This window comes from Denticeps clupeoides, chromosome 7, assembly GCF_900700375.1.
Source record: "Denticeps clupeoides chromosome 7, fDenClu1.1, whole genome shotgun sequence".
NCBI classification, from domain to species: domain Eukaryota; kingdom Metazoa; phylum Chordata; class Actinopteri; order Clupeiformes; family Denticipitidae; genus Denticeps; species Denticeps clupeoides.
This window is the reverse complement of record NC_041713.1, coordinates 21,634,140-21,652,440: the sequence shown is the minus strand read 5'-3', so window position 1 is coordinate 21,652,440 and position 18,301 is coordinate 21,634,140. Positions and strand designations below refer to the sequence as shown.

The following is an 18,301-nucleotide window of genomic DNA, read 5'->3' as shown; positions in this document are numbered from 1 at the left end:
TATAAATGGTTTCAATGTACAAATAAGCAAATAAATAGTCATAGAAAAGAAAAAACAGTGAGTGTGAGTTGTAAATATAAAAAATGAAAAAAAAATTGTCGGTATATCCATAAAAGATATATTTCTGAGATTTTACATATGTGCAGAGTGGGTAAATATACACATATTGCACACAGGAAAATATGGGGATGGTGCACTGGATCAGAGTCCCTCTCAGTCTAACACGGCAGCAGACCTGCATCCGAGCACAACAGGGCTTCTGCAGGGATCCAAGAAATGCACCCAAACCCACACCAAGGGAGCTAGATACTAACAAAAATCCATCCTGATCCTGCTCATCTCTACTGGCTTCCATGCGACTGTCATCAGCCTGGACCTGTCAGTCCGCAGTTCTGTCTGTTCATGTCTCAGAGTTGACATGTAATCATCATTTATTGCTAGAAATGATAATGTCATTGGACCGATCTTCTTTGTGTCTTCCTGGCGCGCTCCACAAATGTAATTCCAGGCTTGTTAGCCCCTTCCCCACCACAGGAAACGGCGTATTAGAGGGAGGGAGAAGCACGCGGACGCTCCACAATTCATTAGTTTTACATTCGATATGTGAAATATTTGACATATCAAAGTGATTGCAGTGATTGATATTATCAGGGCAGGACCAAGTGTGATGTTTACAGACGTAATTCATAAGAATTGTTTAATGTGTAAAACATAAAAAAACAATCAAATAAATATATATAGCTTTTTACTCTTTGACCTTAAGAGGTTAAACTAACAGTGATGCACAGACTGACGTACTTCATGTGTCACAGAGTTTCTTTCCTTATATATATTTGCATGGTTTCATATTGATTTTTTTAAAAAAGAAGCCATCAAAGGTCAAACCAACCATGATTCACACAGAATTACTTCTTTCATGTGTCACAAGGCTTCTGATTCATCTGCTTTTGGTGAACACTAGTTCTGCTTCATTACCATTCCAAAGCATGTTGGACAAGAAGAAGTTGCTTAGTTTTACTAGAGAAGTCTCGCTTCCTTTTCATATGTGTGCATCGTCCTAAGATGAAGTCTTCATTATAGAAAACTGTCCCATTACATGACCTCATGCTGATTTTTATGTTTGCTGACTTCCAGTCAGTGAGATCTGAACTGTATTGCAATCTTTAGAGGTCTTTTGAGGAGATCTCTCCTTCAACATAATTATATACTTGGTCATAATCTTATCCTGTCTTATGGGGTATCTTTTGCTTTTAAATGTCATGGATAAAATCTGGGTAGTGAGATCCTTGGTCCACCTGCTGTGGTGTGACCTGAGATGCTTTGATCCAGTCCTCTAGTATCACAATATGGCCATAGTCAGCAACTCGGCACCTTCCAACCTTTTCCCTGCTTCCATCATCAGGAACCTTCCTGCTGAAACACTGACACCTGCTGGTCATGAGGTGCAGGAGCGCCTGGATATCAACAGTCACTTTACTGTCCCTCTGCTCGGATTATAAATGTGCATGTCATTCATCTGACCAGTGGGATGTCTCCCATTTTCAATATTCATAACATTTCAACTTCTTCTACAAACTACTTTTGATAGTAAAAGTTCTTTGCCTCATACTTTCCTTTCCAGAATTTAGAAAAGAGGCCTTCAGCGTTGAAAGAAATGAAGGAATCACAAGGCCCTGCAGAAGCTCAGCACAAACTAAATATGGGATTTCACTGCCATACTCGGCTGTTAAAATAAAAATGAATGGAGAAGGCACATCCATGTAAGATTTGCATGTCCAAATAAAAATGACACCTCAGGGTGGGGTTCATTCTGGCACCGTTAACAGGAGGTCACTCATCTGCTCACATACTAAAGGCCCGACATTAATCAAACAAAGCACAGGCACATAAAACAAGCATAAAGAAGGGAGCTTTTCTTCCTTCATTGCAGTAAGATACCTTTTTATTAATATAAAAACGGAAAGGAGAAAAAAACAAAACAAAAAAAAAAACTAAATGCCTGAATTATGAGACTGAATCATCAGGAACGTGCGTTTCCTCCCCAATGACGGCCACAGGTTAAGAGGTCAGCTTCGGTTTGGCCAGAACGACTTCCCAGAACCCTTCAGTCTGTGCCTACAAGCAACTTGAGACCATCCAGTACGACCTTTTCCTTGGGGAGGTGGGGTTTTCGTAGATTTTAATGTCGTAAAACAGAAGATGAGCGAACATCTGTGCGATTCTTAGAAACAGAACATTAGAACTACCTCTTCATAATAAATTAAAGTTTAAAAACTATACCAAACATTTCTCTTAAAATTTAGCTCCTGTTGAAAGGATACAAGAAACATGTACAAATAATACCTGTGGCAAAATAAATTTGTGTATGTAAAATTTACGTTGTTTCCCTAGCAACAAACCAACAGACACCAACAAAAGTTGCCAATAAACATTTCATGGTAGCTGTTGCTTTTACTCTCAAATTAAATTTTTTTGCAAGAGGAAAATCCTATCAAAAACGTCTTATTTGGTCACACTACGTGTTCCAATTGGTATGTTTTAGTTAATCTTCTGCTTCTGTGTACATTTTTCTTTTTATAAAATAGTTTTATTCATACAATCATTTCTTATCTATAGCAACATTACTTTTAACTTTTGAGTGGCAAGATATCAGACAGATCACCTCATAAGAACAACAGTATAAACAAATGGAGGAGGGGGGGGGAAAGGTCATTAGAGTATGTTTCTCTTCATACAGTTCAGACTCTCTGTACAACTGTCTCAAGTGAATATTGCTGGTCCTGTTCTGGTGAAGGTGGGTAAAGGTGTGGGAGGTTGGAGGCATCAGCTTCTGCAGATCTGGTGCAGCACCCTCCTGGTGCCCCCTAGTAGAGAGTGCAGGCATTACAGGAGCAGAACAGCATGGCGCCGCCCGCCTCACGCTGGCCCGTTCACCGCTGCCTCAGCTGGGGATACAAGCTGCTCGGTTCTGTGGAAACCAGACAAACAAGGTATGTGCAATTCATCTCTTTATTGAGAATTATTAACCATCACGCAGCTATGACAAAATATATGGTTTATACCAATTCCACCTAACTATTTTCAAAATGGTAGAAAGCAATTCATTAAAGTCAGGACTGCATAAATCAGCACGTTGGTTTCTCTCATGTGAAACTGCTGAATAGACACTGAATCAGAGAAATCTGAGCCTCCAAACCATCACCGAGCAGTTCGAACTCAAGTAACCCTGTTTTACATTAAACTTTTGGAAAGATAATGATCCATTAAGGCTAAATAGGTTTTACACAGATTAGAAATAGAGCAGCAGATACCAAAACTTATCAAAAGAATCACAAGCAATTTTAGCATTAGCATATTTTTTAGCATTAACTTTGACAAGTTCAGGGTGTAATTTGCATTTTCGGTTCGGGCATATGATTTAAAAACAGGAACACGTTGCTGCAGGTTAGAAGACTTACTTGGTTTCTTCCATGGCTGTCACTTCTTCAAGAGGACCATTGAGTGAATCACTTGGACCTTTTACTTTCTCTTTTAAGTGCTTTGACCTGTACAGAAAAGAAATGACTGAATCAGTGGTAAAGGAAGACATATCAAAGATGACCAATGCAAAGTTTGTACATTAGTAGCAGTCGTCATTTGTATTTATGATGATGCATTAAATAATGCAAGTAAAACCCCAGGCCAGGACTTACTCTGCTTTCTGACAGTTGCTAGCATGCTGAGGAGATGCACACGCACTCTTCTCAGCGCCGTCTTCTCCTGCGGCACACTTGACAGATGCATCTTCAGAGGTAGGTAGCTTCTCCTCCTTACTACAGCAGGAAGAGAACAGAAGACGTCCGTCGTGATACGGGACACAACTAGAGCCCAAACACTTCAGCCCAACACAGACATGCAAATAAAGAGACAGACCACACTGAAGGCAAGATGGGATCAACAGAAATGGTGTTGAGATGTGGCTGGCTGGAATAAAACAAGATGCAAGCGGCAGAGATGCAGGAGCAGAGTAGCAGAGGGATGACTTAGAACCTTGATAAATGGATTACAGGAATTGGAGGGAAGATGAGCTGGTTCTTGTTTCGGCTGTTTGAGATGACAAAGCATCACTAAATGACCACATGCCAGCCATCCTGTCTTGCTTTTCAGTCAGGAGAAATAAAGCAAACATTTGAAAAGTGGCTTTAATTCTTGGCAAAAAACAAAAAAACAAAAAACATACTGTGTGTTCATTGCCTATTATAAAAAGCCGCATAAGACATCATGCATTGATGTTAACTTACAAACGTAAGACCCTTCCCATTAACTGAACCCATACCCTACAGGGAGAGCAGACGAGAGGAAGACAAATGGACAAATGGGATTAGAAATGGCTGCAGCTCGAGGCCCATGGCCATTTCTGGCAACAGACAACTTTTCCAACAACATGCAAATGAAGATGGAGACCGACTGAAACAAAATGGTACAACAAAAATATACACAATAGTGGCTGACGTAAAAAAAAACAAGACATGGCAGACATTTGCCCTCCAATTGGCTGTACATACCGATAAGATTTCAACACTCTGAAGCCACACACGCACGCCAAAGAGAAAGAGGAAGCTCATATTGTAAGTGCTGTAAAATTATTGATTTAAAAAAAATCATCATCATCATCATCATAATCATCATCATATTGTGAAGGGCACTTTCTCATACTCTCTCTTTCTCTCTCATGAAATACAGAATACACAGAATGACCACGTGGTCATCTCGGGGGTTTTAGATGGGCATTGGCGCCGCCTGAGCGCAGGACAATTGGGCTGAGGACTGAAAAGACAGGCCACACATGCACAGTGACGTGTGTAGACAGGAAAGGGGGGAAGCTCGTGATATTGAAAGTGAAAGAGAGAGAGAGAGAGAGAGAGAGAGAGAGGAAGAGAGAGAAAAAGCAAGAGTGGAAACTGCATCCCTCCTTCCCATGCTTACCTTTTGAAAACAGCAGTTTCGGTTTTGGCATCTACAGTAAGGCTGAGAGTCTCCTTCATGGAGCCATTAGTGACCGTCTCCGTGATCCGGTCGCCTGCCACCTCCTCCTCGGCGTCTGAGCCGCTGCTGCCCACGGCCGCCTTGGCAGGAGGGGAAACGGGCGAGGCAGATGCCTCCCCAGGCCACTGATCTGCACCTGAAACAGCGGGCGGACCGGCTCACGTATGGCAGATGTGGACCAATAGAACGGAGCATCCGAACTGACGTTATGGACCAACCTTCGGATAGCATGGGTGCGTTCACACCAAGCGGGTCCGCATCTACACTGGTCTCCATGGCTACAGGAGAGCTGCTCCTCAGAGGGTCTTTGGGGCTGAGGGAATGAGACAGAGGACACAAAGTAAGAATTTTGGTGAATATGCGGATCTCGCTAACGCTAGACACGCTGTAGAGCCCACCTGGGTGCTGAGAAGCCGGAGAAGTCGGCCCAGCCGGACTGAGCGTTAGGGGCAGCGGTACCAGAGCTCCAGCCTGCCGAGTCAGACATGGTGGCAGAAGAAGAGGAGGGGGAGGCAGCTGCTGCGCCTGCACTGGTGGAGCCGCCTGTATCCATAGGGATTTCATCAAAGTTCGCAGTCCACACAGGACCTACAACACAGAGCACACGGGGTGCTTTACACATCTCCTCGTTGCTCAATTAACAGGACCCCAGCAAGGAGGGTAACAACATGTACAGTAATAATGCGGTAATGCTTAATTTGACTTTATATAACATATTACATTTCTGGCATTCATCAGACGCCCTTATCCAGAGTGACTTACAATCAGTAGTTACAGGGACAGTCCCCCACTGGAGACTCTCTGTCTTGTTCAGAGACAATAGTAAGTGGGGTTTGAACCCGTAACTTTGTAGCCTTCTGGTTCATAGTCGAGTGTTAGCCGCTAGGCTACTACCACCCCGCTGACTGCACTTTTGACGGTTGTTCCAGCAATTAGGAACCACAATGTCCACCTCAAAACCTAAATACACATTACGCTCACCAGTGTCAACTTCCATCCGGTCATCAGGCGTGGCACTGCTGGCCTCAAACGGGTCGCGCTTGCCATCCTCCTCTTCTGAATCTGTGCTCTCCTCACTATCAGTACTGCCGGAGCTCCTGAGTGAGAGAGTAGTTCAGGTCAGTCATTGCTCATCAACTGGACCGAACCATGGTTAGGGTCAATCTGGGTACCGGGGACGACGCTGTGCTTCTGGTGCGAAAGTGACATCTTTCTCGTCCCAAATGTCCTCCTCATCGGAGCCAGTGTCCTCAAACTGCTGGATCTTCTCCTTACAGCAGGCTTCAAAAAGAGCTATATTTGCCTGTGGGATGAATAAAATTGATTAGCATAGGAGTTAAAAAAAAAAAAAAAAAGCTACGTAGAGTAAATACCATCCTAAATACCATCCTAAATACTAAATACCTAAATTCCATGAGCATGGAATTGGACTTTTTGACAGGTTAAATTGTAGTCTGTCCGAGCGGTCTAAGGCGCTGGATTAAAACTCCAGTCTCTTTAAGGGGCAGTGGTGGCCTAGCGGTTAAGGAAACGGCCCCGTAATCATAAGGTTGCTGGTTCGAATCCCGATCAGTCAAAGTGCCACTGAGCAAAGCACCGTCCCCACACACTGCTCCCTGGGCATCTGTCATGGCTGCCCACTGCTCACCAAGGGTGATGGTTTTGCAATGACAATCACTTCAATTTTTCAAAATTCCACATAATGCTATATTTAGGATGAAATTTCTTTATGGTATTACCCAGGTGATTAGGTGCCATAGCCATTAGCCATACATGAACTGAATCCCGTTTTAACATTATTCATTACTTCAGATTAGGGCCTTACTACTAGCCTTATTCTATTTTAACACTCTATTCTATTTATTTCTATAACTACTACTGAACCAAACCAAGAGGAAAATGAATAAAATGTTCAAAATTCATGAGTGACTGGAATGAATGTAGAGTATTCTTTAAACATAGAAGATGCTCTGATTTATTACATGATTTTCACACATTCGGTTTTCTTTCCCACTTCATTGTAAAAAAAAAAAAGTGTGTCTAAAGATCGCTTTGTCATTTTCTCCTCTGAAATCTAATTAATGTTGCGACACCATCGGTGCGACTGGATAAGCAATACAGGAAACATAAAGTGATATTTAAATGAAAGGGAAAAACATCTCATCTTGTTTTAATCAACAGAAATATAGACATGCTCCCTACTTTCCATGCCATCAAACGTCCATATTGTGATTGATGATACATTTGCCAAGCCTGCTTCAGGAATCTAGGGGCTTTGGAGTGGCCTGACTTTAATTAAATCGACAATCCAAACCTTCAGTCATTTAACAATTCCTTTTCAATGGAATCTATACCAAAACTACAGGACATTCAGAACTTCACAGCCAGAGAACTCACACCTATCCTTTCACAACTTCACTAGTTACCGCTCCCTTTGTTCTCTATTACACACAGTTCCTAGAGCAGGAGTAGACAAACTACAGCCCGTGGGCCACATCCGGCCAAGTGGTCTTTTTGATCCAGTCTGATTAAGATTCTAAGGTATAGAACTGCTGAACTAATGTCAAAATTATGACTGCTCTCATTTGAACTCATCCTGTAATGCCTGCCGTTCCACCAGGTGGCGCAGTAGATGCAGAACATCTTCACCCAAACAAGACGGGTTTTGTGAGGTAAAATGTAATGCCTTTTATGTTTATGTCTGATATGTCTTCATCTGATGCTGGCCAGGAACGTTGCACAAATTTTAAATGGTACATGAGGCCCCTGAGCTTTTTTTGCCGACCCCTGACTTGGCTTAATATAAAAAAATGTTGGGATTCAATGTAATAAGTGGTTTATTAACCATTGCCAGCAATGGACTGGGATTGAGTAATTATTTCCTTATCCTCTCCCAGTCCATTTTAAATGCTTAAATCTACAGAGTTCTCATCTCATTTGAAGGTGACATGTTCAGACAGTTCCCAAGTTCCACGTTCATACAACATAACACTTTATATTCTATAGCACCTTATTAGTAAATTCAATTTTAACAAAAACACAGAAAGGAAAATGTCAATCTTCTCAAAGTCAGAGTACTTACACTTTCGTTTGAATTCAAGGAAAAGTTGATGTCTGATATTCTATCAAAGGGAATACTGCAACATTAAAAAGAGAACAAGAAATTATTAAATTGAAAAATTCATTAGTCAATGATCAACCATTTACATTGAAAGACCAGGCAGAAACTCCACCCATATCCCGCTATGCCCCATTTGCACCCCCCTTGAAAACCTCATCCAGAACTACAATAACCAGAAAGCAGAGTGGTGTGGTATGAGAGTCACTTAAACTGTGCCTTGTGGTGCAAACACACAATGCTTGTCACACCAGCAGAAATTACCCCCACTTCAGGCCAGAAGTTTGGACTCACCTTCTATCAAAATATTATTACAAGAAAACATTTGAAACTCTTAGGACCAGGAGAAAAACTAACTTGAATTTTAATTAAAATAAATAACTCGCAGGACCTTTTCAGTCATACAAAGTGAAAGTCAATGCACTACACGAGACAACCAACAGTGTGAGCTGAATAATGTGTTACTGCAGATCAAATATTCAAAACCAGTTACATTTAAGTATTGACATATTTCGCAATAAATATCAATTATACGTTTTTGTTTTTTTGGCAAATGCCAAGGGTGGGCCCAAACTTCTTGCCTGTGGTGTATGATGTGTCAGGCACACCCCCAACAAAGGTTAAAAATGAAGGACTACACAATTCAGCCTGTGTGAGAGGGGGTATGGGTTATTAGAAAAAGGAAAAACAGAAGTGAGGCAGGGGATTTCATGCGTGATGAGTACTCACTCCACGACATCATCCTGATCGGCAAACTCTTCATCATTGAAGCCAAACTGCTCAATAAAATTGGACGTCATTTGTTGCATCTGATAATCAGAAAAGGCCTGGCAAACCCAGGACCAATGATAATGATATAATCTTGACACTATGAACAAGCTTTTTTACATTTCATATATAAATGACAAACTTGCTATGGAATAAAACAAAGTTACCATACAAATAAAAAAATGAAACTCAGACAGACAGGTTAAGAAGTGTACACATCACAAGTAAATAGATAAGAAAAAACAGTTAGGGTCAACATGTTTCTGAAAAGCAACGTTCCTCCAGTTACAGACTTACTTGTTGAAGGGAGGAATCCTGGTGGAATCCACCATCCTTAAAATCAACCTCATCATCACTGGACGAGTGAATATGGTGCGTGTTAACCTGCAAATACACAGAGGCTAAAGTTACAGCTGAGAGACCAATTGTAAATGCCAAAAATGAAGGACATTAATAAAAAAAAAACAAAAATCAGTTCAGACTGGTGCAATTAAGATCAATTTCTGGTGTGTGCACCATGATTGTAGTCCGTATCTAAACAGCATTGTAAATACCGTTTATCCACGCAGAAATAAAAGTTGGTAGGTAACACGAAGCCTTAAGGACCAAATCTGAGATGATTTTAAAATCAGCCGCTGAGGACTTTGAAACACTGTTGACTACAATAAACCTAAAGAGTGAAAGCATATTTTGAATCTAATTGAAATGCTGGCTAATTAATAATTAAATAATACTTTTATTTGTGTGTGTGTGTGTGTGTGTGTGTGTGTGTGTGTGTGTGTGTATATATATATATATTATTTTTTTTTCTTTCTTTTTTTTCTTGCATTTAAAATAGACAAGATATCAAAAATGCACAATTTGGATTTGTAATTTAAACCAACACCAACTGGGGTTGTGACAACAGTCAAAAACTATAAAGCTTGAAACTCACTAAATCTACAGTGTTTTTCTTGTTTGTTTCAGCTAGTTGACCAGACGAAAAGGCTTCCCACCGCTGCCGGTCAGCTTCGGGGAGCTCTGCGGGGAAAGAGAAAAACGGTGAGAAACGGTAAACACATTAGCCGGGTGCTGAATCATGTTGCTGCAGACGCAGCTCACCTGAAATGAGCTGCTGAATCTGAGCCCCATTAGGCCCCTTGTCGCTGTTGTGCACTATGGAATTGGCTATTCTGGTCAGATGTCCCATGTAGCCCCTTCGACGACCCCCCTCGTTCCTGTGGCACAAATACACACAATTTCACAACAATACTACATCCCATTCATTGCTGTAAATCCATAAAACGAGTCAAAGGCGAGCCCTGACAGACTGCATTTAAGAGCATGGCACCAACGGCTCAACCCATTAAGCAAGTTATGAGGGAGCTTACTGTTCTTTCTCATTGGAGCTCCACGCGTCAAGAATTCTCTGTATTAACTGGCACTTCTGAAAGAGCTGGACCAGACCAAATACAAGCAGATTAGTTCTGGCACATTGCTTCAAGGTTGAACGTATTTTCAAGAAGTGAGAGAAGCTTACATGTTTGATTAGGTGGTTTTCTCTGATGGGTTCTTGGTCTTGCTCTCTGATTTCAGAGTTTTCGCCTTCAGTTGGGGGAGTAGCTAAGATAATTGCCGTGCATATTTCTACTTGTATATGTAGGAAGTTATTCCATATGTATTTAAAATACATATCCTGGAGGAAAGTGCAAAGATAAAATACGATACTTCAGAAAATGTATGCATGCTGCACCTGTACTCATGGGCCTTGACTCACCAGTATGACTCCTAGAGTGTTGAGGTTGATTAGCTCCATGTTGATGATATGTGTATTGGTCTGGAGAAGGCTGGCCACCAGTCGCACCACATTCAGCCGAGTGCTGCCAACTGGTGGGTCAAGCACTCCCCAGGTGGTCTTCATCACGGTTTTCTGGTCAAAAGGAACACCAGTTGAGAACAGAACTATTCTCTGCATAATCGGCGGTTGAAGCGGCAGCGTTTTAGCCACAGCTCAGTCAGAGTACTGAATTTAAGTCAGCAGTAAAGGGGATGTCTGCTCTCAATCATTACACTGACCTTGGGAGGCTCCAGGAGAAGCTGGTGGAAGTCTTTCAGTCTGGGCATGACTGCATCCAGGACACTCTGACTAACCGAGAACGACGGGTGGTTTATGCCAGGTGGACAGATGTCCAAGTGACCCTCAAAACTGAAGTAGAGTCAATGTTTTAGAAATGGTAAACCTTCGTTATTTTTGGTAATTGACAAATAAGACCTTACGCTGGTCTCCTCGTCTCAAACAGTGTGAGGAGGATCTGGATGACACTGACAATAGCTGATTCATTCTTTTCTTTGTCAAATATATTGGACAACAGTTGCTCCAATGTCTCCTGTCTGCAAATTCAAAGATGTCATGTTAAATACAATGTCCATATTTCAAAACCCAACTGCCATCCAGCATTAAAATTCCATAGTAGCTGGCAATCCTTCATTGACTACATAAACATTTCAGTTCTATGCTTTATTCCCAGGCATGTCCAAGAAAATGTGGGATGTCTATTATAAATGAGTGGTTAAAATAACTTATACTGAGCGCACAGTTTGTAAGGGTCACTCCAGATTATGGCGGTTTGGCAATTATACTTGTGAGCGACAGTGCTACATACATGTATATGAACAAAGCACAATTTATATGCTGCTTCGTATGCGATTCTGGAAACACCGAAATCTGAATACTTCTCTGCATGGGTTCTTCCTAGAGTTGCCATGCATGCTGGGTGTTGTGATCTAAGAGGACCAATACTTAGAAATATTCAGCACTGATGTCAAAAAGGCAGCCTTGTAGGCATCTGACTACTCATTTTGTGCACATCAGTTCTGATCCCATTTCAGTTTTTTTTTTTTGGTCTGATTTCATTCCAGAAAATGACACCATTTTCAGATGACTTCCAAAATCTGAGGAATTAACCCAATGCAGTTGGGCTGTGAGGCCAGTTCAGACAAACACAAAAACAGTCCTCAATAGATGTAACCAAAACCAGACATCACCAAGCTGAAAACATTTCTGAACCCAGCTCTACTTTTCAGAGGCAGCACAGGAAAAAAATCTGAACATGCAACTACTATACAAAATCTGGCCAATATAATGATCACCTATCAAAATGCTCAAATTAAAGCATGCCTGCATGTTTGGTTTGGTAGTGGACGTGTCCTCATCAGAGTTCCCATTTGTGATCTTCTACTGACACCTTCTGTAAGTAGACGCTCTGTGCATCTTGTCTCAAAACTCTACTAAGAGTGGATCAGATACTAACAGTATCACTACATCAGAAAAGTGTCCTGTACCTGTTAGCAGTCTGCTCTAGGACAGGCAGAAAATTCAGAACATTAGACATGTATAATATATGTGTGTGTAAACACCTTGTTTAAAAGGTATTTACAATGTGTATAATCAAAAAACACACTGAATGGGTTCTTCACTCAGCCAGGCTGAGAGAGTGAGGAGTTCAGGAACATACTTCTCCAGTGTTGTTAGTAGAGGGTCAGGCTCACAGTAGCCCTGCACCTGGAACATCTGATCCCTGCTGAGGCGGATGATCTCACACAGGGACTGTGATGCATTGGAGTGCCGCTGTGGGGACACAAAGCTGGTCACCCCTCAAGAAGCAGATAAGGTAAAAAGGGGAAAACAAGATTCCAAACAAAACTCACGTCTTCATCCTGGGAAGGTTGCACCATATCCACTAACCTCTGGATCACCTTTTCACCATTCAACCACTGAGAAGATAACAAAAATGGTGACATTTAGTAAGATGCAAGCTAACTGCCCACCCTGAGACTACTCACTGAGACACAGTAGGATTGCCGGAAGTGTTTTCATTAATGCACAATTTTACGTGTGTGTGTGTGTGTGTGTGTGTGTGTGTGTGTGTGTAATAGCCTAGATCATATGGACCATGTTCTAAATAAGCAACCTTCTCATGCTCTGCAAACACAGAATTTCCAGCACAGCCCATTGAAGCTCAACTGGCTTAAGATCTGAGAAATTTAGTGAAGGACCCATACAACCAGAATACTGAGAAATCTTATAACGATGTGATGGGAATTCCATGACTAGTATCCCTCTCCTGAACATTTTCATAGGTTAAATGTGATCTACAGTCATGTTTGATTAAACATTTATTAACTGTCTCCTCACTGAATTACTGCACATACAATCAAAAACAGAAATATGGTTACATTGTCAAACTCACATTGAGAACATCTTGCCTAAGCTGCTGTGGCTCAATGCATGTGAGCATCCTAAGCAGCAGGTCCATGATGGCTGAGGTGCCAATGTGTTTTATCATCAGATCCACAAAGTCTTCCTGCTTCCGCAGAAACTCCACAATCTAGAGGGTGTCATTGGTTAGAGAGATGGTCAGTAAGATCATCCTTGCTTTATTATGTATAAAAGTTTGCCAATACAAAGCCGGCTGTTTTTTTTTTGTGGTCACCTGTTCTGGTTTGCGGCCAATGAGGATACTGAGGACCTTGCTGAAGAAACTGGCCAGTAAAGGGTTGAGGGGGGACTCATTCTGAAGAAAGCTGTAAAGCTTGGTCAGTAAACCCTCATCCTCTCCTAGACGATCATTGATCTGGCCCACATCAGATGTCAGCAGCTCACAAGAGATGTTGGGGTACCTAAGAAAAACAAATGAATTAATTCAGAGGTTGAGGGATCCTACACAAAATTACTAAACATGCCATGTAATGCCTAATGAAAGTGCTGAAGGAAAAATTAAGTTCCTTTGGCCAGAAAAAGAGGCCTCCATGGATCAGACTTTTTCCAGCACATTTCATGGAGGGTAAAATGGTTTGAGATTTGGATTCCAACTTGACGGTGCAAATTTGATGAATAATTTTTACAGTGGCAATATTCCTCATCTTTCTGAAAGAGGCCACTGCCTACAGTGAATTCTGATTCCATTCAGGGGTATACTTGTATAACTAGTGAAGCAACATCCATATCAATCAAAAGAACTTTGCTTTAAGTATCAGGTTGCTTCTTCTAACCACCATTTAGCTTATTAAAAGCTAGAGTAGCTCTTCTTTCAGAGTAGACAACACAGGCCACCCTATGGTTCCCATGGGAACAGTGAGCCTTGACTAAACCAGGACCCAGTCACTGGTTTACAGTTTTCTTTCTTATTTGAGCCCCTTTTGGTCATTCCTGACAACTGCTGGACAGTGATATCGCACAGGCTGTGGAGACACTATGCCACAGCTGTCTAGCAATCACAAGTTACTCAAATTCTGCATTATTTATTTATTTGCTTGCTTCACACTCAAAACTCCAAAGGCAATTTATTCACATGCTGCCAATTATCCCACCCACGGCGAGGTGCCATTACAACAAGATCAATGTTATTCACTTCATTTGTAAGTGGTTATAATGTTATGGCATATCTGTGTATATACAGTACTGCGTAAAGATTTTAGGTAGTAGTGAAACTAATGAAAGGTTTTTCAATGTCCCAGTAGTAACTATTTAAAAGTGCAAAACTCACTAATAATAGTCAAACAGGCAATCATTTTTGATTTGAGAACAATTGTTGATATCTAGAGATCTGCTGCAAGAACTGGGGGGGTTGGTCCTACAAGCAGATGAAGCAGACTACAGATGAAATAACAATATTCTATTGCTGCTCAATAGGAGAAGAGAGATAAATTGTATATAGAGAAAAGACTAATGTTGTTGTTTAATGAAAACAAGGAAGTTCAGCAGTAGTGCTGGTGATCTTACTTGTATCTGAGTTTCTCCTCGACGTCATCACTCGGCTCCTGGGTGATGTAGCCCACCAGGTCCTCCATGCACTGGGGTCGCAGTATGAAGTCCACCAGCTTGTGATTCTGGGCTTTGCATTCCTGAAGGACATCCTCCTCATCCATCACCTCAGTCAGCGTCACATCCTCCTTCTCCAGGAGTGTGTCAATGTGGGACGTTGTATGCAGATCAAACTTCCAGAACATCGTGCCACTGCCAAGATTTCACAGTGGAGAACAATTGTTCTTTTTCATTTCATCCACGTAACCACCTGCCTTAAATTCAAGTTCCAAGGCTTTCTGTTCTGCACCCAACCAGATGTGCTGGCATTGCAAGAGATGGACAGCTTAGCTATGGTGGGTTAGTGTGCCTCTGAAGGGTCAGAAATAGGAGAGCATGTGGTGCAAGTGCTGATAAATCAACCTTGTGCATTTACAGCAGGTGTAAAAAGAGCTCAGACACAAAGAGGCAAACAAGGCTCATTCCGCTTGTGTAAATGCTCCAACCTACTAATCACTTGTCTCGATAAATTTCCTGTTTATACTACGGAACATTAGGTACAAACCTATGATAGGACATCACAATTTTCCATCATAAGTTCAACTGATCCAAGCAAAACCAAAATGGCTGAGGTTACCTCAGAGGTGCAGAGGCCAGAGGGTAAAATCTCTGATTAAAAATAAAAGATTGCTTGTACTCTTGAGGACTTCTGGCCCATTAGAGGCTTGAAGACAGACAAAGATGCAGGTGATCCTCCAGTATGGGAAACATGCAGCCACTTCCCAGCAATCAACACGCACCTTTAATAAAGCACATACATATTGAAAAGATTATTATAATGTGACATTTCCCTTTCCATTGTTGCGTGTAAATTATAGTAACGCTGGTACTTTAACATTAAGAAACAAACCATGAAAAAAACTTATTTATGATCATGACTTATAATAAGATTAAGAATGCATCTGTATCATGTAACATTTTACAAAAATAAAGTATAAGTCCTGAAAAGAGAAATAGTGCTGAAACATCTTTAGGCTGCTTTTTAAAAATCTGGTCACCACCGCAAATATTTGGCTGTTTCCCATCACAATGTCTATATGTTGTGAGGGGAAATACAGACGTGAAAATAACAAAACTTCCCTTCTGTCCTTTCCAAACAACAGTAATGGATATATAACGTGTAAAGAGGAGGAAGGGAATACTAGTATTGATACTAGTATAGACAAGTCACCAATGAGCGAGAAAAAGCATCCAGCCTCCAAATTCCACAGACCCCTGCATCAAAAACTAATAGTTGCCCATAAAAGACAATTAATTTCAATAAAAAATATGGTCATTTTCTGGCTGAACCGCGGCTTCCACCTCTGAGGCGATGTCCGACGGGCAAGCTGTCCGGTCTATTTATTCTCTACTTACCCACAACTGCGGCCAGCTAACCTGGTTAATCTCTCCACCGACCTAAAGATCCGAGGCTTCGGCTGCGGGAAACGCGGCCGGATAAATAATGGACGAACACCGGGCGCACCTGGAGTCCGGGGCGAAAACAAACGCGGCGGCCAGTCGCACCGGGACCCGGCGTTCCTGGCGTCCTTCTCGGGCAGATAAAAACCGAATAACCGCCGACCCGCAGCTCCCCGGACGTTAATCTGCTAGGCGGCTAACCGAGGCCAGCTAGCGGCTAATCACTCGGGACAACGGGCCGTTATAGCGCGCGTTATAAAGCACGGGGACGCGGGCGGAATGCGGGGTGCTTTGGGCGGTTCGGGGGGGAACAGCCCGTCGGCGTCGGCTGACGGCCGAACCCGGCTTTTGCTGTGCGAGAGCCGTGGCCGAGAGGGCCGCTCTGTTGTCGGAGAGAGTTGCGGGTAAACAACACCGCGACGCGGAACCTACGCCGGCGCCGATCGGGGACGCGTGTTCGCGATCGCGAAACGTCCGCACTGACGAGCGCGCCTGACGCACCGAACCGAGCCGCCGTCTGGATGAAGTGGCTTCCGTCGACTAACATGCTAACGGCTAACCCGCTACTCCGTAAGCAGAAGTGCGTGCTCAAAGCCAGTACGTACCGGTGAAACACGGAATAAAGTGAGTCCCCGACATGTAGTTAGGTGGCGCGTCGTGTTAAAATGTTAACCAGCTAAAAGAGGCGACGGAAATATTCGGCGGTGGGGAAAACAAACTGTTTACAACAGACCCTGACAGGCGCGAAAAGGTAGACCATTAGAGGGCACTTTTTCAAGATGGCGTCTCTATCAACTTCTATCGACCCCTTCCCCCACAAGGCCTGCCGGCCTGTCAATCAAAGCCCAGCCGTGCGGCGATTGGCTGCGCGGCGCGCCAATCACCGCGGGCGCCGCTTGTTTGTAGGGCGTTTTCTGTGCAACCGGACGAAAACTGCAGTATTTGCGACGAGAGTTTAAGCGACCCGTTCGTTCGGCGTTCACGGCCGCACCTCCTGCCGGTGTCAAGATCGCGTGTCGGGGTAGCCACTGCGAAGCCAGACGCCGTCCGCCACCGGCACCGCCCACGCAGATCCAGGCCAATGTGGAGTTAGTTTCACGCCACTTTTAGAACGCACCGTGAGACTGCGCTTCCGCGATGCGGTCCACGCCCAGCGCCAGCGTCCCCGGCAGAGAGACCCGACGCACCGAACGCCGGTGGAACGGGAGCGGGGTTCCGCGGACACGGGTCCGCTCGCACGCTTTTCGTCAATTATTTCCGACGCCCCGGCAACAATAGCGCGTCGCCGCGATTGGCGCAGCGGGGCTTCAATCTGCAGCGGCTCCGCCGGCGCCGAGCTGCCATTGGCCGAGTGAAAACGCCGACTGAAAACGCACTTTTGAGGGGGGAAAGGGCTTTATCAAACGCCCCAGGAGAAAAGCAGTATATAAACTCAACATGTGGTTTACTCTGCAACCATTTAGCCCCAAAAAGCGTCCATATTTACCAGCATGTAATCATGCAGGCAGCACATGACACGTGGTGACCGAGCGACTTCAGGTCACTTTCATTTTCTTACTTTCGTGGCGAGCAGACAGCATCCATGTGACGTATTCGAGTGTCGCCTTCGTCCATCGTCACGCCATGGTGTTCAGGAACAGGCCTAGTGGGTAACACACTCGCCTGTGAACCAGAAGACCCAGGTTCAAATCCCACTTACTACCATTGTGTCCCTAAGCAAGACACTTAACCCAGAGTGTCTCCAGGGGGGGGACTGTCCCTGTAACTACTGATTGTAAGTCGCTCTGGATAAGGCCGTCTGATAAATGCTGTAAATGTAGGAACAGGCCGCTCGCCTTGGCTGCGTGGAAGTGTCTCGACGGGAGAGGAATCGACCACACGATCACGTTATTCCTTAAAATGGAATCTTTAATATATAAAACATATAAAACACGTCAGGCAGAGGGCCGAGCATGGATGGTGTTGGTAAATGGTAGGTGGTTGGGGTGACTTGATGAAGTCGCTGTGGAGAGAATTATTTACGTGAATAACGGGGTTCACGGTCAGACCAGGGTCAGGGTTCCCATCAGCATTCATTTTAGTGAAAATGTGAAGTATGATCTTGTGAAACAGGTCAAGCCCAAAAGCAGCACAAGGAACAGGACATT

The 18,301-nt window shown here is 43.2% G+C and overlaps 1 protein-coding gene across 14 annotated transcripts; it reads right to left on the bottom strand.

Moving 5' to 3' along the window:
- Positions 1–2,162: 2,162 nt before the first annotated feature.
- Positions 2,163–17,408, bottom strand: ppp6r3 (protein phosphatase 6, regulatory subunit 3). 14 transcript variants are annotated; one of them, XM_028986070.1, is made up of 26 exons: positions 16,760–16,951; positions 15,331–15,493; positions 14,673–14,906; positions 13,384–13,570; positions 13,141–13,278; positions 12,599–12,664; positions 12,406–12,518; positions 11,168–11,281; positions 10,967–11,096; positions 10,668–10,820; positions 10,431–10,586; positions 10,282–10,346; positions 10,013–10,128; positions 9,846–9,931; positions 9,209–9,295; positions 8,873–8,970; positions 8,108–8,162; positions 6,198–6,328; positions 6,007–6,122; positions 5,424–5,613; positions 5,244–5,338; positions 4,966–5,161; positions 4,545–4,562; positions 3,693–3,812; positions 3,459–3,545; positions 2,163–2,968 (listed from the first exon to the last, which is right to left on the bottom strand). In XM_028986070.1, exons 3-26 carry the CDS (start codon positions 14,897–14,899, stop codon positions 2,917–2,919), a joined length of 2,796 nt encoding a protein of 931 aa, XP_028841903.1. In that variant the 5' UTR covers positions 14,900–14,906; positions 15,331–15,493; positions 16,760–16,951; the 3' UTR covers positions 2,163–2,916. The 14 variants fall into 14 exon arrangements, with proteins under 14 accessions (XP_028841903.1, XP_028841905.1, XP_028841906.1 ...); XM_028986072.1 differs by having other exon boundaries at positions 8,873–8,952; XM_028986073.1 differs by having other exon boundaries at positions 8,873–8,919.
- Between the last annotated feature and the right edge of the window lie 893 nt (positions 17,409–18,301).